Genomic DNA, 23,278 nt, shown 5'->3' with positions numbered 1-23,278 from the left:
CAGGGTTTTGTGTATCCCAGGTAGGCAGGGCTGAGAGGAAGGTGACTGCAAGTGGCACCCCGGTGCTCACTGTGCATATGCCGGCTTGAACCAGTTCCAGGGGCACACCAGCCCCTGAGCTGGGGAAAGTCCGGACAAAGGGAGAGGGGTGTAACCACCCCCCTTCCTGGTCCCACCCATGGGCAGGACCTAGTCGCGTGCCAGCCCCTTTCTTTAGTATAAAGGTAGGAGCGGGCCCCCTTCCCAAATTAGATAATTCTGAATCTTGACTACTTTCCACGAAAGAACTCTTGAACATTTCTGAAGACTCTCCCTTGTGGCTAAGGAGTAGCCACCCTGCACCAGCAAGCACCATCTAAGCGCATGCGGTTTGCTGCAAGTCCATCCTCCGGATCAAGACTGCCCAGCTCGACGAGACCCAGATTCCCTGGCACCTCTGACCTCTACCTACATCATCAGCCCAGCTGAGATTCGTGGGTGTGACGAGACCTCGAGGGACCGGCCATCTTCAAGACTGCACGACGCTTATCCAGCACGACCGCTGAGGGATCCTCGAGTGAGTGCTTTGGGGTTTGAGAAGCCCTAACCCATAGCAGCTCCAGCACCGAAGTCCAGCCCCCCAGCATCCACGAGATCTGCGTGGGGCCCTTCTGCTCTTTACTGCTCACCGCGTTGTCCGGCCACTTGCCTGCTGGCTTGTAGCCCTCCTGACGACGAACCACGGCACCTCCATCGCTGGTCTGGTTGCTCCAGACTGGCCCTTGCTCCCCTCCAACAGAGGAGCACCCCAGACCCTCCTGGTCCACTCCAGATGCCATCTTGTCTCCACCGCGTGGGCTTGACTTTGCCAAGGTTTGTTGCCCCAATCCTGGGTCCAGCATCGCCGACAGCAGACACCTTCGTGGTACAGCTCACACCTCCATCCTGGTTTCCGACAACGCCTCCTGGTCCGAGAGACTGCAGAGCCCAGCGTCGCCCACTCACCTGGTCGAGGTGACTTCATCCGGTGCCATCCTGGTGCCCATCTGATCACTGGCTAGTGATAAAGAACTGAGTCCCCTCTGCTTTCAGGTCATCTTCAACTCCGATCCAGGCTTGGATCACATCGAACTTCATCACTGGTCGCCTGTCAGCAACTTCTTCTTTCAGGCTCCATAGACTGTAACGAGGATTCCCGACGTCTTTTGAACCCTATGCAGCCGCAGCCCCTGGGCTAGGTAACCCGAGCATTTCGGTGCTCCAACGTAGGTTCACTATCTAAGTGTCCAGATCCTTTTTCGTTTTCAGCCTACCTAGTCGGATTCGTCTGATAACTGTAACTTTACGAAATCTAGCATCCATAGACTTTGTCCTGCATCCCGCGTGAGAGTGCACACTCTGCACCCGATCTCCCTAGGCCTCCTGCTTCTAACCTGAAGGTTCTGTAGTGTAGTCCTAGCGATCCTAAAGCCTCTGGATCGAGTTACTTACCTGCTAGTATTTCGCATTCCACTTTTGTAGTATATGGTTTTTCGTGCCCCTCGGGCATTTGTGTAAATTGTGCAACTTAAAGTATTTTCTTAAGAGTTTTGTTATGTGCTTAGCTCCCTGACTCATAAAGAGATCAGGGTAGACTTGTAATAAATAAATATCCTTTTATTTTCATAACAACTTGTGTGGTGTCCTTTCACTTGGTGTTCAAGGGGTATATGTGATAGTATAACAGCTGGCTTAACACGCCCTCTAGAGTTTAGCCTAAAGACTGCTCTTGTCCATGCTACCTGGATAGCTGGTCTATAAGGTTGACTTACAACCAATCATCAATAAGGGTTGTTTGGAATGATACATAGTAATCACTAGAATAGTGAGCACTGCATATCAGGCCAACTTCTCACACTCAGGGGGGGGCAGAAAGAGCCACAAACCTCCCTCGCTCGGCCACTCACCCAGAGATAGATGGAGTTGCAGCCCAGAGTTTCAGAAGGAGCAGAAAAAATAAGGTCAATGTCCTGGCTGTTTCGATGCAGCGAGTTCTGCAGGTCTGCCGATCACCTCTTGTGCTGAGGGAGAGATGTTGATTTTTGTTGTCAGAACCCTTATGCCTCAGACATTTTGTGGCGAGGGGGAAGCTCAGACCACACAAAGCTCTAATAGTGGGAGAGGCTGGTATTATTAATTTTCGATGTCATTTGACTTAATAAACACGCTTGTGCACATCTCAGACAGCGCCACATGTGGCGGACTGTCACGAGAGCTGGTGCTGACAAGTAAATGCCGGTGCCGAGCACAGGAAACCGCCGGCTCAAATTAAGCACTGTTATACTAAGTCATACAAGTATTGGCAATGGTAATTGGTATCAGAAGATCTAACGAGTTTGCCAATGTTTTTTAGCCCGAAAAAAAAGAAAGGCTCTGATGCAGCCAGAGCCGACTGCGTCATAGGGCTTGTTTTTTTAAACTTTCGGCCATGCTGCATGATAATCTTTCTTTTGTACTGCATGGCTCAAAAAGAAAAAAAATGACAAAGCCAAATGCCTTCAGTAAGCAAAACCTGTTGGCTTTGTCAATGTTTGTTAATTATAGTGATTTTACAGGGTGCATAAGTAGCCCCTTATTTACTATGCTCTGCTTATAAGTTGGTTGGGGAGGCTTATTATTGGCAAAGTGTACGTTCAAATTCTAGCAGCTGCTGTCTCACACACATAGCTTATAGGGAGTTGGGATTTGAAGACAAAAGTGCAACAAGGGACTCATGTTGGCCCTGGAGAAGATTGTCGCTTTCAATAAGCACATTTGCAATAACGATGGAAAAGGCAGCAGCTGATTGTACATCATGGCCCCATAAGGCTGTGAAAAAAAAAAAGCGTCTCTACCTAATCGAAGACCACAATGTAGCCACAAACCTTACAGCCAGTGAGCAGTTGAAAAGTGCTCTACAGCCAATCCCACGAAAGCGTTCCCATATCCAGTATCGGGTTAACATATTTACCCCTATCTGATCAGCTGCTTTGAATGCTAGTACAGTACAGGAGAAAGCCAAAGACTTTTCTTTAAAAATCAGTACAGGATTCTGAGGCAAACCTTAAATAAAGTACTGCCCTGGAGAAATGTGGGCAACATACCTGAGTATGCTTGGAATTTCTGATCAAAGCAAGTGAGATGCGCTCTGTGGTGAGGGAGGAGTGTTGAAGCGAGAGGAAAGCCAGATGGCATGAGTGATGTGAGGAATGCGCGTTACTGTGCACGTAACCGCACGCTCTAGGCCACCCAAAAAGCTGTGGTCGGCTTTTTAAAGCCCACTCACTAAATGCCTCACCAGAGCAGCGCATGTGCCTGCTATGGGGAGACCTAAAAATTAACATATCTTCTCAGTTCAGGAACACTGAGTATGGAACAACTTACTTGGGGTATAAAACCCACAAATTGCTGTAGCAAAATTATGTGAAATTACCGCAAAATTGCATAAAATGTGCATAATCACGCGAAATGCACCTGACATTCATAAAATGACTCGAGCGGTCCGTATGGCTAAAAATTCAACTTGGAAATTTAATTTTGAGTTGATTTCCGGTCGCTCGCATTCCAAACACTACTGCCCGTGTTCGGATTTGTAGTTCTGCTCTCAAAACTTACCTAAACAGTCTGCTCAGATAAAAATCTACCTAAAATGATCACTGACATTAAAGGAACTGCCACTTGAGTTCAAAACAGTGCCGCTCTCATATTTGTAGTTCCGAAATCAAAAATTATCTAAACAGCACCCTCAGGTAAAAAACCAACCTGAAATGACGCTCTTATTAAAAAATTACCCGAACTCTACATTTTGCGTTAAAATTTCTCCCCAAAATTATTGAATGTGGTGTAATGGCATAATATATGCAATTTTGCAGAAATGTCATTACATGAAATTACCAAAATTACTCCAATGATGCCAGTGTATATACAATTTCACCCAAGCCTAAAAGTTACCCTTGAGAAAGGAGTGCCTGTTGTCATCACTTGCTCAGGTCGGAAACACCTCTATGTTCTTCACTCCACTCTGCTGCATAGTATAACTCTCTTCATTAATTCAATGTGCTTTGATAAAGTGAGACAGTGCAGAGAATTGAGAAGAATGAAATGTCATCAGACACTCAGGGGCCGATTCACAGAACTAATCTGAGATAAAATCCCAAACTTACTACTTTTGGTATTCACAGAAGGCATTAAGTAGTAATAAAGTTAGTGTTAGTTTGTCTCAGTGTAGTAGTAATTAAGTTAGGAGTCCTAACTTGACTATTACTAAATGCCTTCTGTGAATACCAAAAGTAATAAATTTAGGATTTTATCTCAGTTTAGTTCTGTGAATCGGCCCCTCAGGGAGGACGTGCAAAGACATGGTTTGCAATATAGTCGCCGATTTTGCCTAGCATTTAGTTTGCGAAGTATCCTCTGTTTTCTGCAGATCCATCACAGTGTAAATTGACTTTTATTAGGATTCACATAATTATGACTTATTAATATGAATCAGCCAGGATTTTATCAGATAATCAAAGTAGCAAGCAGCAAAATACCAGTCAGGTGGCACACTCTGCTAAGTACAGATTTTAAGCTTAGGTGTTTTTACGCCACAGCCTTAATTATATCGACAACGCCCCTGTGAGAGATCCCCAGTTTTTTCATCCCACTTAAAGCCCTGCATACAGGGAAGAATATAGACGGCAATATGAAAAAATGAACCAATACCATTAAAGTCATGAGCATGCTTTTAAATGGCTGCATCTTGAGGCATGATCCGACCCAGTGCTAGAAACACCCTTGCTTACACCTCATGACACTGTGTTATGAAATTCTACATTCAGTGTATTCCATAAAACAGAGACACTAAAGGTTCTGTATGGCAGAGTCTTATGTTCAGACATGTCAACATTTTAGAAGAGGAAAGTGGAAGATTTAAAAAAATAATAATAAATAAGCGGGAGAATGCATTTTCCCCATTGACTTCTATTCAACCAGAGGCAAATGTTGTCCTAGAAACGGGAGTCTCCTGCCTGAAACTGGTCCATGTGTGTTGTACGAGTACACAGAGTCGACTGGAGGTATTTACCAGACCAGCTGTTGTTTTTTAATCAGGTTCAGTAGTATACTTCCTAGTCCAAGTCTTTACTTAGAAGTGTAGCAGAGCATCCCAAACTCAGTGCCTGCAACGCCAGATCCCATGTTTATCAGCAATTACTCGTATTTTTCTTTTAAGAAACCTCCTGAAATGCCCAAAGAGGAAAGTATTGACACCCTTATCCTCGATTTCTTCCCACTATTTGACGCTGACTGCACCTTAAATAGATCACTACTTCTTAAATGTTTTCAGGAATCTGCAAATTTGAAATTAATACAATTTTCTGATATAGATAAAGTATTGATTCTGAAGACAGAGGCTGGAACTCAAACGAGGGTAAAGTTTTACTCTAAATTAGTAGTAAACCTAATCCTGCAACGGTCTGAAGATTTTCAGAGTAGAGGGATCGATGTTATGCCCTTCTGGGGGAATATCCTCTCTGGTAGACCTTTTAAAACCTCAAAATCCCTAGGTTCTCCTTTTTCACTTTTGTGGGCAGCCTCTGGCAATACAGAACGGTGTGGCGGTTTTGATGATTTAAAAATCTGCATATCAAAAGATCTCCACCTTGTGTCATACACTAACCCTCCTATGCCCCCTCCCCAGGATAATGTTGTGGATGAAAGCCTCCGATGGAACTGGTTACCCAGTGTTCTCTCGAGGAAATTGACAAATAAGTCTGCGTCTCATTCTCATCTTTAGCGGCAACATATCAATATTATCTTGGAATGCCGCTGGGTTGAAGAATAGTCCCGAAAAAATTCAATTCCTCCTGTCTTTAGAAGCCAGTGTGATCTGTCTCCAAGAGACGTGGTGTTCAGAGAAAATTCTGGTAGGAAGGGACTATTTCGTATTGGAGGGTTGCGCTTCCCCCTCCAGGAGGGGCCACGCTAGTGGGGGTATTACCTGTCTATTGTGTAACCTTTTAAAATGGAATTTCTCTCATTATCTGGATCCTTGTAATCTCTTTTAGGCTGTAACGTTGTTTAGTTTTGACAATGTTGAAGTTTCTAAACCTTTAGTTCTGATTAACGCCTATATTCCCCCGAAGCTTGTTTTAATCCAATTCTAAAAAAGGTCTTTGCCTATGTACAGAGTATTAGGGAGAAAACTCCCTCTCCTCACATAATTCTGGTAGGGGACTTGAATTGTAAAATCTCTAATCTAAGTATGAGCCTGTTTCGAGACAAATACAAAGAAGAATCTCAACAGATTCCCCAAGCTCTCTTCCCTGAGAACATTAAAACAAATAAGCGAGGGAAGTTACTTCTCGAAGAACTGTCTGATGTGGATGGGATCATTGCGAATGGAAGGCTCCCTTCCGATTCCCCTGCGAATTTCACCCATCAATCTAATCAGGGTGAATCTATTCTAGATTATGTAATAGTGGAGAATTCTACCTTTGCCCTATTGAAGAATCTAAGGGTTATTGAATCTCTTTTTAGCGACCATAAATTACTATCTACCTCTGTGAAAATAAATCCCCCCAAATCTGACCAGTGGTCACTTAACAGTGATCTGGTAAGTTTTGGAGCTAAATCTGGGAGATGCTACTGGAATACAAAGGCTCTAAGAGACTTAGAGAGCATTCTTGATGTAGCAATAAATGACCTCGCTAATTGGCATGGGTCTGAAAGTGTGCGTTTTTCAGACTTTATGAAGGTGGTGATCTTTGTCGCTAAAAATCCAAATAAGAAAAGATATACTACAATACCCTTCAGTCCCCTGCGACTGTTCAATATAGAAATAAATAAGTTAGTAAGGGAACAATATTTGAGTAAATCGGCTGAAGGAGCGCTCAGAATAGCCCCATTAAAAAGAAGGAAGAGAAGGTTACAGGCCAAATTACGAAAAAAGGGGGAGGACTCTATTTGGATAAAACTAAGAGAGGCCGCCTTTAATGGAGAAATGAAACTATTTTGGTCCCTCATAGGCGAGGGTTGCGGGGCTAGAACAAGTCCGCTTCCTATCCCCATCGAAGAGCAAACATGAGTGGACTATGTCACAGCCCTTTATGCAAGTAATGGAACAGTGGTCCCCCGCATAAGTCTTAATGAGGATAGTCAGCCTTTGGTCCCACACTCGGAAAAAGCTATTGAATTAGCTATTAGGGAAATGCGCTCTTCCGGGGCAATGGGACCGGACAAACTTCCAATTTCGGTTCTAAAGCAAACTAGTGCAAAATGGAGAAAACTGCTTTGCCCGGTGTTCAACATTTGCTTTTTGAGCGGAAAGGTTCTTCCATCTTGGAAGGGGAGTATTTTGGTTCCCCTTTTTAAAAAGGGTGACCGGTTGTCTCCCCAAAACTATCGCCAAATTGCTCTCCTGGACGCAATTGGCAACGTTTTTGCAAGATCCTTTTTGAAATTAATTAATGATTGGGTGGACCAGACCAATATACTTCCCTTAGAGCAGACGGGATTTCGAAAGAACCATGGCACCATGGATAACTTAACAGCTCTACAAGTAATATCCGATAAATACATCAGCGTCAGAGGGGGGAGAGTCTATGTAGCCTTTATAGATTTCCCCACAGCTTTTGTGAAAGTTGATCGCCCCTTGCTGTGGAAGAAACTATTGGCTTTTGGTATGCCAGCCCGGCTTTTAGACTTAGTTCAGGTCCTCCACTCTGATACCTGGTGCAGAGTATTACTGGGAGGGGAGAGAGGCTTATCCCAAGCGATCCCTTCGGTCAATGGTCTCAAACAGGGTTGTTTACTGGCCCCACTATTGTTTCCCTTTATGTTTGTGACCTCTCCCAGACCTTATCTTCAAGCAAAGGAATTGCCCCTCTCCTGGGAGACAAACCAATTACATGTTTGATGTACGCAGATGATATACTACTACTAGACCTTACCCCAAAAGGACTAAATAACCGTCTGCAGGCATTACATGTATTTGCCGAGTCCCATCATCTGAAGATTAATATCTCTAAAAGCAAAGTAATGTGTATGATGGGAAAGAAAAAAACGAAATCTGGGAATTTTAGTTGGTCTCTAGGTGGTCATAAACTGGAAATCGTAAAATCCTATGTCTTCCTAGGGAAAATAGTATGTGGTAACTTGAGCGACAAGGCCCACATAGATAATAATACTCGGAAGGCCATGACACAAGGTAAAGGACTAAGTGCACTTTATAAAGCCACAGGCAAAAGACATTTTGTTCACCTGCTAGAGGCTTTCCGGGCAAAAATTCCAGCCTCTCTGCTTTACGGCATTGAACTTCTTGATCTGGGGCAATGGGGTTTTTTGGATACTGTCGAGGGCAGACTTTTGCAATATTTAACCACGGTTAACAATGCTTGTACGGTGGCATCTCTTAGGCTTGAATTTGGCATACGAAGCAGTTGGGTTCAGGGCCTGGCGGGAGTAATACATTGGGTCCCTTGTCTGGCAAAGGGAAAACCGGCCACTTTAAGATACCTCATCAAAAAAGAATTATCGGGCCCCCTAAAAGAATATTCCCTACTTATAAAGAATTTTAGAAGGGCCGTCACACTACTTGAATTGGAAGAATCAACTCTTTTTTCGCTTTCTGCACATCAGCTAAAGTCCACCCCAAAACTGGCAACATGGAATTTAAGTTTTAGGAGGGACAGAGATTCCCTTATTTTAAAGAAAGGTTCTTCTTCTGTTATTAATTCCTGTTTATTTAAACATATGCAACCATATGCCTCTTGGAACCTTCCCCATGGCTTACGCCGCTTTTGGTTCCTCTTGAGGCAGGATCTCCTCCCTTTAAATAAATTATTAGCTAGATGGTATGGTTCCTCTGACAAATGTAACTTGTGTAATAATTCGATCCAGGATACTGCCCATGTTCTTTTCGTTTGCCCTGCCCTAATGGCTCATCGCCGAAAGTGGGTGAGACCAATTTGTTTAAAATTAAGTATTTTGTCTGCCAACTCTTTAGTCAATGCGATTCATAACCCCCCCAATGAAATGTTTTGCTACAGAATTTTTAACTTTTTTAAAATGTTTCTTAGAACTGTATTAATGGACATGATTTCTTTATTTAGTCTCTGAGTTAATAGAGTGTATTCTTAGGATTTTATGTATCTGTAATTGCTGTTCTTTTCCATGTCTTGTTTTTATGTGGACCTCAAGCGAGTTTCAAATCATATATCAATAAATTGAATTGTATTTTTCTTTTCTGTTAATTTTAGCAGATTCTGCCAAATGTCTGGGTTTCGACATTTATTGCACACAGCATTTACATTAATGAGAAAAAAATTGCAGTTGTTGATATTGATCAAAAAAAGAGTTTGTTCAAGGGTCGTTTTTTCCACCAATTTTCGCAATATATTTATGGTTCTTAGTTTCACGCCCTGGAGAGACAGCACGTTTTTGCAACATCTGCTAAATTGTTAGACCTAGCCTTGAAGGCATGTGCCTTCCTCCAGTCCCTGCTACCTCTGTACACTTCCTGCCTCGGTTTCCTGTCGATAAACAACATAACGAGACCGCCCTCGGTAAGGCCTTTCTATGGTAAACCTATTGGTTTCCTTTATATGGTTTTGCATAAAGCAGAACCGTTTCCAGCGTTTACTAATGTTTCAAATACTGCAGTGGATGACGAGCTAAGATCTATACATTTTGTGTTTTCACTTCTTCTCCCCATTCTGTGCTTTCAAAGAAGAAAACTGAATGATACTGAGGTATGTGCTGTGGCGTGTAACAGTGCACCCTTCGCACCTGTTCATTTTTTACTTTTCATTTTGTAAAGTATGTCATGCAGCTAAGATCCGCCTCACAACACTTAAAGGACTAGGGGCCAGGTGTAAGACCATTTGATTTTGCGAGTTTCTAATTGCGATTTTTTAGAGACTCGCAAAATGAAATGTACTGATGTGTCTCAGACACGTTAGCAGTTCTCAATGGGGTCGCAATTGACCTGCCGCCTCAATATTCATGAGGCAGGTCGCAATTTGCCACCCATTCGAATGGGCAATAACACAGGGATGGTGGCCTCCGGGGGACAGCTGACCACCATGTCTGTGCTTGCTTCTAAATAAAGCAACTTTGTTTGTTAAATGCAGCCCGTTTTCCATGAATGCAAATGGGATGCATTAAAAAAAATAAAAAGAAAACATGGGACCACTGCCTACTCTTAAAAAACGTTTTTGCTACCACTCACAATGGGGAAGGGGCCCTGGGGACCCGTTCCTGTTTTGGACTGGTTTACCACCTACTTGAAGTAGGTGGCAAACTGCAAATTGTTTTGCGACCGCATTCCGGTCACAAAATAATCGTACATCCCCCTACAATACCCTATTAGAAATTGATACCCTTGGCACACCCCTTCCAAATAGCAACTCACGAACCCTATTTTGAGAGTCAGTTATAGGTTACCAACTCGTAAAATAGGGGTTGTACATAGAAAAATGCATTTTATCAGTCGCAAATGGCCCTATGGGCCATTTGCAACTGATAAATTGCATCCTACATCTGGCCCTAGATGCACAAAGCCTTTTTGCTGGGTCGTTTGGGAATGCAAAAAGGCTTTTTCTAATGTATCAGACCCAACTTGCGATTCAGTAACTCTTTACCGAATTGCAATTTGGGTTTGCGACCTAACAACGATTTGGCATTTGGAAGGGGCATGTTTAGGGTGTCCAGTCCATATACTAAATCATAGTGGTATCTACTAATGTTTGAAACCGAAATGCAGTTGTAAAACATTCATACTTTACCACAAGTTGGTGGTAACTCATTCGCAAATGGGAAAAAGTGCCCTTGGAACGTCTTCCCCTTTGAGGATGTTTAAAAAAATATTTTTTATGAAATGAAACATTTCATTTATTATTTTTAAACACATCTCGTTAGGTTTTTCCTAAGGAAAACAAGCTGCATGTAAACAAAAAGATTGCTTTAATTAAAAATAACCACAGAGTTGGTGGTCTGCTGACCCTAGCAGGTCACCATCCCTGTGATACAGTGAATCTTAGTGGGTCACAAATTGAGATCTTCCTCATTAATATTCATGAGGTAGGTCACACTGTGACCCGCTACAAATCAGTAATTTGCAAAACGACTTATTAGTACATAGGTCGCTTGTAAATTACCACACTGGTTGCAAAATACTGGTCGCAATTGCACTCAGTATTTTGCGACCAGTTGCACATACATCTAGCTCAAAATTACTGACAGCATACGTAAAGCTCATCAGACTCGTATTTTATAGCGCTAAGTGCTCACCCAAGGGAATCTCTTTTTCGTCGTTGTTCTTGCCTATCCCTGGGAAGCGGGTTTTTGATGCTTTAAGAGAAAATAGGCCCAGACACTAAATTAAAAGTGGCCCCTATTAGCAAATCACATAGCTAAAGAAAGTGGTCTACATTTGCCATCGGGGGCGGTTTTGAACTTGTGAAGATATGCTGTATATGTGTTTTGCAAGGTATGGGAGACTGCATGTATTTGTGGTTGCTGGGGCAATGTTTGTGGTAATATCAGGAAAATGGCAGAAGAAACCTGCCCACCAGACCACAAAACAGGCCCACAAACAGTCAAAAATTTGCCCAGACACTGACATGTCAGAATCAGTGTAGCTTGAAGAATAATGCAACCTTAAAATGAGACGACTGAGGGTGCAGGAACTGGCATTTGAGACCAAACCAATTCTATAAATCTAAAATTGTAATCCTGTTTATTGAAGAGAATACTGGCATTTCATAGCGGTCCACACTAACCACATTGGTTTAGGATTCAAGTCAACTCAGAATTGGTCCCAGAAAAGAAAAGAATGGAAATCGGTGTGGTAACACTGATTACTGCATATCATGACACATTTGTTTGGCGTTTGCAAAGAATTACTTGTAATCCTTTAGTAATGTTTCAACACAGAATAACCAGTTTACCAGTATCAGTAATACAGGGGTGGAGGTTAATGCAGTTGTGGCTGCTATGGAATGGGAGTGGTGGGGTGGGGGCAGGATAATAAAAAGATCTCTTACCTGATTACTGCAGTAGCTTCTCCTCCATCCTCTTCTCTTCCTGGCAGCACACAGGCTTCCCTAAGCCAATCTTGACGGTACTGTCACTAGTACAACAGCAGCATCGTGATTGGTCTTAATGGTCTGTTTGGCTGCTCAGACAGTGCCTGGGAGCCTTGGGGCTGTTCTCCACCCGGCCGTGCAACACAGTGGCGCAGCTAAGCCTTTTGCCACCCATGGTGATCCCAGGCTTTGCCGCCCTCGGTGGCCATCATAGGGGGAGGGGGGTGTTCTGGTGAATGATTTCTGCATTTACCACCCCGCACGGTTGCAGGTAAGAGCGGGGGTAGGCTGCCGCCCCCACAACTCGTGCCGCCCAGGTAAGACGGCCAGCCAAACTGTCATGCACACTTATGGTCAGCAACCACTCCTCCTCCCTGTGACCCCAGCCCCACCCTACCCTGGCCCAGTAGCCCATGCAAAAGATAAACTGATATTTATGTTGGGTTATTATCATTTTATTTTTCCTTTTGCCACTGCTCTGACAACAGTTGGGCAAAGCTCCTCTGCCTTAGCGGAGGAGCTGCCGCTGGGTTAATGCACTCTAAACACTACTGTAGTGAACGCAGGGCCATATTCTTCATTCTTACTAAGGCAGCCTAGTCTTGATGCCACCTCATGCCAGTTCGCTTCACCTCACTACACTTCCTATCTCCTGATCTCATTCTTTAAATTCTTTTTTTTCTGCTTTCTTGCTTTGCCACTTTTGTTTGCTATTTTTCTTTTCCATCTTCTCTTCTTTCTGTCTTTTTCTCTTGCTCCAGGTCAAAGTCTAATAGTGATGAAAAATAAGTCCTAGTCCTCAAAAATGAGGTCCAGTTTCCAACACCTGCAAACAACAGCTAAAATTAAGCCCTGATTTCAGGCATTTTTAGGGATCTTCAAAATCAATGTAATTTTCTCTTGCATAATTACACAAAATTTCTGAAAAAATATCTGAGATTATTCCAAATGCCAATCTGACATATCACAAAAAAACAGTGCAAAAATACAGATACTTCATATGACAGCAACTTGTCTTCAGATAATTTTTGTTGTTTCCATGCTCTGGGGATAGAGAATTTGTAATCAAATTTGAAATTACACAAAGTGGCATTAGAGCAAAAGTTTAAAAATTTTGCATAACAAGTATTATGTTACATGGCGGAAATTACTCAAGATTGCACCAGCATAATAAAAGTTTTGCTTGTTCCCAGTATTCACAAAGTCACAGACCTGCCTAATTTAGAGTGAAGTGGTAATAGTAAATCCTCTGATTTGTGAAGGGATCTGTGGAACCTCTGTGTGAGGATTTTCCACTGATTGCAGACGCCACAGCTGGATTACCTCTGCTACGCTGTCTCTACGACGGTAGTAATTCCACCAGATGACTCTCCACTGGCTGAGCATTCTCTAAAAGAAGGATTACCACCCTCTTCAAAATGTAGGATGATTTTCCATTAGCGCCCATCTCTAAAAAAGGATAGGAGTACGACCGGATTCCTGCCTGTTACTCCATTGTCTAACCTTGCCTCATGCGTCCTGATTTTTGTGGCACGTGTAGCATTGAAAGTGTGCTGTACCCTGCATTACCTCACTCATTTCTTTCCTTTACCCTCTGTGGCGGGAAACAATCTTTACAACACAGACATTACAACGCATTACCTTTACAATACAGTCATTACAACGCAACATCCTTCGTGTGCCATTACAATGCAGCCATTACAACGCATGTCACTACAACGCATGTCATTACCATGCATGCCACTACAATGCATGCCATCACATACACTATCTAACACTTACCCTACGGCTGCACTCACTGGAGTGGGAATAGTAATTTTTACCCCTACACTATCCAACACTTACTCTACTGTTGCACTCACTGGAGTGGGAATAGTAATTTTTACTTCTACACTATCCAACACTTACCCTACTGTTGCACTCACTGGAGTGGGAATAGTGATTTTTACCCCTACACTATCCAACACTTACCCTACTGTTGTCCTAAAAGTAATATACGTTGTAATGGTATGCGTTGTAGTGACAAGCGTTGTAAATGTAGTTTCTAAAAATGCATTGTGATGGCATGCGTTGTAAATGTATGCATTGTAACGTCAAACATTCTCTGTGGCTTCCAAAGGGATGGAACTAGAGATGCTCTACCTCTTCTATTCATGTCTGGTCCCCACCACATCGACATCTCATTACACCGTAAGAAACCTTAACTAAATCCTCTTCTCCATCTGCATTTCAAATGGAATGGGACCTTCATCTTGAGTTGGTTCTTCTCCACTTCTGGTACCAGTCTGTCATCCATCTCTGCGGCCACAATGGTGACTAAGGGCCAATGAAGTTTAGCACTAGAATATTGTTGTCAAAGTATCCTCTGAAATAAATCTAGTGCCCTAAATATCACCAACAAAAATGTCACCCAGCATTGAAGGTAATGACCCCACACTGCAAGCATTCAGGAAGAGCCTCAAGACCTGGTTTTTCGGATGACTTGGAGCTGCCCGATATTCCACCCCCCCAGCGCCTTGAGACCCTCACGGGTGAGTAGTGCGCCTCACAAATCCCTTATTGATTGATTGGTTGAAGGGCTACAGTGCTGTCTGAGTATATTCTATCCACCTACTGCAAGGTTGAGACAAAGGTCTATGAGGTGGATCCATATCATAAGGGAAACGCTACTGATCACTCTAAGGAAATGTTCTCTCCAGTACTGGAAAGACTAGCAAAGCCGTCCCTCACAGCAATCAGCCAGTTCACACAAGAAACTCAAAACTCATCTGACATGTCACTGAAATTACTCCACCACTGTTGACCTCCAGGGATATTGATTTATCAGGAAATTTCCAACATAAAGTTAGACCTCGCTCACATAATTTCACAACAACTACAAGTGATTAACAAGTGCAAAGAAAAAAACTGATTTTGGTACTATTGAATCCTAATATTTTATATTGATGTTTCAGGTGTATTCATATAGATTTTATGAGTGCCTCAAAGAAATAACGCAAGTCGGAATATGCCTGACGCAGCAACTCACTTGCCATTTTATTATGGCAGCATTTCCCGGAGGGAGGCGGAAGAATACCTCAAGCTGGCTGGCATGATGGACGGCCTGTTCTTGCTGAGACAGTGTCTGCGGAACTTAGGTGGTTATGTCCTCTCGGTGGTCTATGATCTGCGCTTTTATCACTATACCATTGAGCGTCAGTTGAATGGCACCTATGCGATCGCAGGAGCAAAGGCCCACTGTGGACCAGCTGAGGTGTGTGAGTACTACTCCAAGGACCCTGATGGATTGTGCTGCATCCTACGCAAACCGTGCAATCGACCATGTGGAGTGGAGATACAACTTGGAATCTTCGATAGCCTACGGGAGAACATGGTACGGGATTATGTCCGACAGACCTGGAAACTGGAGGTATGATTGTCTCTTTACTATTCCTGTCTGGCTTTCAAAGAATTGTCAGTATATTTCCAGATCCAAATTAGTCTTGGTGGGTGGTGTAAACTCTAGAAACAATATCTAGAAAAAACATATGTCTAGTATCTTATAGCTTTTTGGACAGTTTTTATTCCTGGTTTTCTTTAGCTGATCCTATATTAAACATATCATAAGGAGTTTGTGTTTATTTACTCATTTTTTACAAATTCTCAATTGTGCATCGCTTGAGTGGAGATAGAACAGTATAATTCCAAGCTACTGTGCTAAAATCACAATGCAGTTGGAGTGTCATCCATGTCTGATGGGAGTTGTGGAATTTATGTGTTTAAGCGTCTGCCACTTACAAGTGTCCCTGTTTATCCCAACAAGGCACTCACTTTCCAAGGGAGAAGTTTCAATGATCCCAACTGCTCCATACACTCAAACCTATCCAACTACTCTTACAGTTCTAATCTCAACTCAGTACGTATTCGGCCTGTTCTCCGACTCCTGACATGGCAGGAGGACAGGGAGCTGAGATGCCCCCAAAAATCTCAATTTCTCTTTTGTGAAAAGGAAATCCTGTAAGGCAGCCTGCACATCAACTGGGTACAACCAATGCTCCAGCTTTGGCTGTCATCCTTTGAGAATGGGGATTCAGAGGCCTACCAGGGTAACACCTCTGGCAAGTAGGAAAACCACCTGATGCCATCATCTGAGATAAATCAAGATCCAGAGAAGGCTTCGCCAAGGCATTATATTAATAGACAGGGCTACAAGGCAGTCATCTCTGATAGCCACCTGATTTCCAGGGCCGGACTGGGAACCGACATCATCCCTGGCAAACTGCTCAGCCAGTCCCCCTGGGTGGCAGGGGGGGGGTGCGGTCGAGCTGTTTGGTAGGGCCAGTTTCGGCCGATATTGTTACAGAGGGCGTAACAAAAACGCCCCCCCCCCCCAGAGGCCCAAAACCGGCCCCCAACCTCGCGGCACACTGGGGAAATGCTCAGTGCCCACTATGGCCAGTCCGGCCCTGCTGATGTCAGATGAGCCCCAGACAACAGAAAAATCTAGGGAACTCCACCCTGAAACGGGTACTCCATCAGGTTGTCAGCGTCATCACTGGCCATTAAATCCCACCTTCCTCGTTGACTATCAGTGACTGATTGAAGTCACACATGTGAGAGGATAGTAGAACCCTGGAGCTAGGCGCTCTCTGGTTTCCTGTGCACTGAGGTGTTTTTCAAGCCTCTTTTGTAGGCTTGGAGGCCTGTCTTGTGTTGCAGATGGGGAAATCGGAACAATGCTTGCGGAGGGCGGGGTCTCCCTGGGAGCACCGTGCATCAGATGCCAAGGCATCCAGGACACCTGAGAAACCTGGAAATTCTTTGAAACTGCAGAGGATAGACTGTAATCCTAGCTGATAGGGAGACCTCTTGGCCTCTTCCAATAGTCTCTTTTTCTATATTTCACTCAAGCTTCCTACTTAGTTCCAAGGTCAAAAACCTTTGGTATTGTCTTAAAAACCTCGTTCTTTATAACTTTGTACCATGGTATGTGCTCTTCTTATTTTCTGCTGTTGTGCATACTTAGAAAGATCCTTTCTTCCATTCCCTTCGAAAAACACACCTTGGACATTGAGAGAACTGATTTTTTTCTGATCTAGTTTAGAACAAAGTTGTAGAGCTGCGACTCCCGGTATCTCCGATTGCCAAATACGCCTTCTTCAAGCAGGTGCAAGGTTTTGACGCAGTGGCATCCTAGAAGTGGCACAGTGAAATCTTGTAGAGTTCACGGTGTCACTTTCACAAGGCTTTCCTGCGTGGCAACGCCCACCCTGCATACAATGTACCTGCCACAGGCATAATGGGACACAGGGCTTTACATCATGACGCAACTCCCTAGTTGCGTCACGTGGTAAATTAGCCACATTTTTTACGCTGTCACGGCATCACAAAAGTGATGCAACGGTGGCGCAAATGTGTCGCAAGATGCTTGTAAATCTGCCCCTAAGTGCTTTGCTTCCTGCAACTGACCTATCATTGTTCCAACTCTGTCTTTTTCTCAATTTGTTTGACCCATGATGTCATGGCATGAGATCTCTGTGTCTGAAGGTACACAAGAGGACACATTATGTGGGTAGAGCCTTCTAGTCCTTGGTCTTACCCTTTCAAATGCTCTTTGAATCCAGAACCATCACATTTTGACCATCGTCTTTTCCAGAAACTATAAAAATCCATCTTTTTGGTAATCCTCTCTAATATTTAGTTTTTAGTCCTCCTTCCACTTTTTTACCACAAAAAATACCTTACCTCGATTGCATTCACTTTACAAAAATAAACAAATAAATTAATTGCAATTAATTTGATTCCCTGCCCACTCTTAGCATCCCAGTGAATGTGTTGATACTGTGTGCGTTTGTCAACAGAAATTCAAATCTTACTTAACTGGTCTTCATTCAGACATAGCACATTGACTTTTCAGTCTTAACTTGCGCACTGCAGCATTAGTCCAAAGGAATATTGCAAAATGCTATCAAGATTCACACCAAATGATAGATAAACTGAAAAAAATGAGACAGAGTTGAATTATAAAAAATTAAGAGCCAAAGAGAAACAACAAGCGCTTTTACAATTCTTTACCACTTGACATTTGCATAATTGAACTCTATAGCCCCCATTTACAAAGGTTTTGTGCGGGGGCTCAGTCTGCATGATGTGGGGAGAGGATGTGGCCTAATGGCTTGAGTGGGCGACCTCGAAACTGGGGAACCGGTTTTGAACCTCGGCGGGGACACTCAACAACCTGTGATTCTGGGGAAATCACTTAATCTCTTCCGTGCCTAACAAAATTAATGTTTCCGTCTGTAGCGGAACTGGTGCTCATGTAAAGCGCTCTGATACCTTCGGCTAGAGTTCGTACCATATAAAACTCCCCCCAAAAATAAATTATGCAAAAGACATTTACTTACCATATAGCAGTCCATTGTGTGCGGTGTTCAATTGCATTACATTGCTCAAGCGCCCACGCAAGCGTTTGTAAATAAGGGGCGGTTTACTTCCAACTCCTGGCTTTGTAGCTGCCTGATTTAGGCGGCTGGATGTATTATTATTTTAATACGAAGTTAGAAGGCAAGTGGCTGTTGTGGTAGTAAATACCATTCTCTAAAAAATTGATAATATGAAATATAACATCTGCAATTGTTCTTTAACTATTCTTTAGGAAATACTATGTTTTACAAGCCACCATTTTGGATGACTTGTCTACATAAAATGAATGCCTAATTGCAGGAAAGTGGATTACTAGTAGGTGGGGGTGTTCACCTTCAGTTAGTAATAATACCACAAACACAAATAGGTCCAGTCAAGTCTCAATAAATTATTCCTTGCTGAACCCTTGGTAGCTTGGCAAAGGGGAAGTTGGCTTATCTTAGGAGACAGATATGTGTAAAGTATTTAATATCACCAAAGCTCAAAAATCCAATGTAGGGAACCAGAGATATGAATTTATAAAATGTAAATAAAAAATTGGGCATTCTGGTACCTAAAAGCTGAAAGCGGCTATCTCGCTGTTCTGAACCAGGACAAAGTCAAAGTTTTAGGCCGACCGTAATGAAGCGTGGATCAGGTAGAATGAGGGCTAGGTCCCAGTTAAAAGTTTACCTTTGGACTTAATCTTTTTCTTGAAACTTTTCTCTTGTCGACGGACTCTTTGGCCGGTCCTCAGGCCTATCAGATCCAAAGTTCAAATAGACTATGGTGGCCTGCTACAGTGCAATGCCTCTGTGAACCCCTGGAAGTCTTTTTCCTCGCCGTCGATGGCGAGGAGCTCTGGAGCTTTTCAGTGTGACAAATCAGCACGGTCAGGCCGATTTGTGTTCAAAGACAGCGGCTTGACTCTCGACATCGAGCCGGTCTCCTCTTGGAGCTTTTCTGCAAAACTTTGCAGAAAGTTTCCTAAGTTTGAGATCGGATTGTTTTTGAATTCCTTTGATGAAAATAATGGTTCAGTATCTCCAACCAAGGGCTCAGAGACTCTGGATTGCTTCTTGGAGACTAGGACTCATTGTCCCACATTGCACATGCTCAGTCATGAAAAATCCAGTTGCCACTTGGTCAGCTGGGCTGATCCGCTCTTTAGCTTTGCAGATGACTTCTTTCAGCTCTGTTGTGCCTTGCTGATCAGGGAGTCCATTTCTGTTCCTTTGAGCCAGGCACAGTCCTTTCTTTTGGAGACTTGTGAGTGCAGCAAGTGTGTCCTTCTGAGTGCAAGCCTTCTGTGGTGCAGTCCAAGAGTTCAGCAGGAAAGTCTTTCTTCTTCTATTGTTCCAGGCATTGTTCTGAGGAGTTCCTGCAGCTCTCCCATTGTATCCTCCATACTGGGCTGGCAAGAGGGAGCACAACCTAACCAAACGGAGCAAACTAATCTCCCTCTGCTCTGACCACTTGCTGTGCCGGGTGGCATATTATTGACTCAGGATGCACTTTTTTGCCAAAAGTCAAAATGAAGAAATTCTCTTCTTGGTGTCTGTTTCTGTGTAACCCAACCCAGAGGTGTGACTAACATCTGACTACGCTCCCCTTCTAACCTCTCTCCTAATCTAATTAGGGGGGCTCCCATCTGGCTGTAGATCAAGTTCTAGTAAGTAGGGGGGGTCTGGGTCCAGTCACATTTGTTTTCTGAACAGCCTCATACCTTTGAAGTCCAGCTTATCTACCCAGCTTCCTTCCTCTCCCTAGCTTCTCTAGAAAGCAAATCTCCTACCACCAAATGGCTGTATTGTTGCAGCTACAGGCTTCTTCACACCTACCCAGGGAGCCACTTGGCCCAGGCTATCAAAAGGCTGACCAATCAGAAGAGGCTGTTACAGGGCTCCTTTAGGTACCTTCAGGATAGTAATTCTAAAATTACTTTCATGTAATAGCTGTAATATATCTGACAGTGGAAAGTGGTTGGATTTATTGTAACTGTCACTTTGATAATTTGAATGATATGTCTACCTAACTCCAATCAAAAGTTAGACTTCATTAAGTTTGACAAAGCCTTCTCCATGTTATCCTATGGGGCTAGCAGCACTACAATAGAGAAAAAACGACGTTGGCTGTTTTTCCATACAGGGCATATAAAACATCTTTTATATTGTCCCCACTTTTCATAAAAATGCACTCTACCCGTACAGCACCTAGGGCAGACCTCAGGGTTGACGTATAAGTTATACAAAGGTAGTTTTGGACTTTGGAATTACGTTTAATTCCATAGTCGAATTTGAACATCGATTTATTTTAACCCCTTGCATGCTCATGATGAGCTCAGCTCGTCATGAGCTACAGTGCTCCGGTGCTCATGACGAGCTGAGCTCGTCATGGCCCTTAGAACGCTCGCACGCTGGGATAATTCCCCTGCTGTGCTGAACGTTCTATTGAAACGGGTGTGGCCGTGACGAGCTGAGCTCGTAATGAGCACAGGAGCACTGTAGCTCATGACGAGCTGAGCTCGTCATGAGCACCGGGGCGCTGTGCGCGCCCGCCCCCGGCACAGCAGGAAAATTACCCCAGCAGCCAAGGGGTTAAAACCAGCCAGCAAGGCACGCCTGGCCTTAAAATGACACCAAACACCACAGTAGTGCACACTTAAGTGCAGTAATCCTCTGGGGTCTCTAAACCTACATGCCCTACCATATACTAGGGACTTACAGGTAGGTTGTCTTGGCCAGTTAGAATTATACTGTGAGAAGTTGGCCCGATATGCAGTGTTCACTATTCTAGCGACCACTATGCATCGGTCCAAACGAGCCTTATGGTGATTGGTTGTAAGTCAACCTTAGACCAGCTATCCTAGTAGCGTGGATACGAGCAGTCTTCGGGCTAAACTCTAGAGGGCGTGTTAAGCCAGCTGTTATACCATCACATACCCCTTGAACATCAAGTGAACATCAAGTGAAAGGACACCACACAAGTGTTATGTAAATAAACAGTATATTTATTAGAATCACAACAGCCCTGTACTCTTTATGAGGACAGGGTACTAAGCACAGAACAAAACTCTTAGGAAAATACTTCAAGTGCACAATCAATACAAGTGCCCGAGGGCACGGAAAGTTTAGTGGTCTCGGGCGGACCCGATAAGGCAAGTCGGAAGCGAGGGACTCGGGACCCTTAAGTAAGGAGGCTATGCGGGCACCAAAATGCCGGAGTTACCTAGCCACAAGGGCTGCGGCTGCACTAGAATAGTTCGTAGAGATCCAAGCCTGGATCAGAGGTCGTTGATACCTGAAAGCAGAGGGGACCAAGTTCGTACTACTAGCCAGTAGTCAGAGGGTACCAGGAGGGCACCGGATGGCCGTCACCTCGACTAGGTGAGTGGGTGACGCTAGGCTCTGCAGTCTCACGGACCAGGAGGCGTTGTCGGCGACCAGGATGGAGGTGCGAGCTGTCCCACGAAGGTTGATGCTGTCGGCGTCGCTGGGCCCAGGATTGGGGCAACAAGCCTTGGCAGATTTCAGGGCCACGTGGTGGGCCTAAAATGGCGTCGTGAGTGGACCAGGAAGGTTCGGGGTGCTCCTCTCGTAAAAGGGAGCAAAGGCCGGTCTGGAGCAACCAGACCAGCAGCGGTGGTTGTCGGATGTCGTCAAGGAGGTCACAAGCCAGCGGCTAGTAACCGGACCATGTGCTGAGCGGCAAAGCAGAAGGGCCCCACGCAGATCGTGGAGATGCTGGGAGACTGCACTTCGATGCTGGAGCAGCTCAGGGTCGGGGCTTCTCGGACCCCAGAGCACTCACCAGAGGATTCCTTCGGTGATCGTGCTGGTTTAAGAAAGCGTGCAGGTTTTGATGATGGCCGGTCCCTCGAGGTCTCGTCGCACCCACAGATCTCAGCTGAGCTGACGATGTGAGTAGAGGTCAGAGGTGCCAGGGAAGCCGGTTCTCGTTGAGCTGGGTCGTCGGATTCCTGAGGAAGGACTTGCAGCAAACCGCAGAGTTCTTAGATGGTGCCTGCGGGTGCAGGGTGACTACTCCTTAGCCACAAGGGAGAAATCTTGAGAAGAGTCTCGAATGTCCTTTCGTAGAAAGTAGTTCTTGATTCAAAGATGATCTAATTTGGAAGGGTCCCCGCTCCTGCCTTTATCCTAAAGAAAGGGGTGGGTACATGACTAGGTCCTGCCCTAGGGGTGGGACCAGGAAGGGGGGTAGTTACACCCCTCTCCCCTGCCGGACTTTCCCCAGGTCAGGGGCTGCGTACCCCTGGAACTGGTTCTAGCCGGCAGATGCGTAGTGAGCACCGGGGTGCCACTCTGCAGTCACCTTCCTGCAAAGCCCTACCTACCCAGAATACACAAAACCCTGTCTGAGATGGTGCGAACACCGCCCCGGACAGGAAACCCTTTGTCCAAGCTCTCCTCGCTGGAAGGACTCCCAGCAGCAGGAGGTCAGACTCGTGTCTGTGGTGGCAGCATCCATTTTGTGGAGCTGAGGCTTCAGTTAACTTTAACCGGGGTTCACAGTTACGTACATGTCGTGTCCCTCTAGAAGGGGGGAATGCTAACCTCGTCGCCAGAATTGGTGAGGGGGCAGCATCCTGATTCGTATGACACCTTACTCGACATGTCTTGATAAAGCGATACCGAAGTTACCGATATGGTACGCGTTATCATGGAACAGCCATTGGGTCTTGGTTCCGCTAGCTGCAACCGGGCTCGGCTCGTGCCAGAGCTCAATTCACACGGTTCCACGCACTCTGCCTTCAGGATTGTCAAGGCCTGCCATAGGAGTGACTGATAGGAACTCGGGTGTCCATTTTT

General features: G+C 44.5%; 1 protein-coding gene across 1 annotated transcript in view; it reads left to right on the top strand.

The window, feature by feature from the left end:
* Positions 1-23,278, top strand: part of ZAP70 (zeta chain of T cell receptor associated protein kinase 70) — a 126,320-nt gene that overhangs the window by 28,556 nt on the left and 74,486 nt on the right. The window contains exon 2 of the mRNA XM_086947209.1: positions 15,023-15,477. Coding sequence (XP_086803335.1) covers positions 15,076-15,477 — 402 coding nt within the window. The 5' untranslated portion in view covers positions 15,023-15,075. The remainder of the gene's footprint in view (positions 1-15,022; positions 15,478-23,278) is intronic.

This window comes from Lissotriton vulgaris, chromosome 12, assembly GCF_964263255.1.
Source record: "Lissotriton vulgaris chromosome 12, aLisVul1.2, whole genome shotgun sequence".
Lineage (NCBI taxonomy): Eukaryota > Metazoa > Chordata > Amphibia > Caudata > Salamandridae > Lissotriton > Lissotriton vulgaris.
The sequence above is the reverse complement of the archived record's forward strand: the minus strand, read 5'-3'. Positions and strand labels throughout refer to the sequence as shown.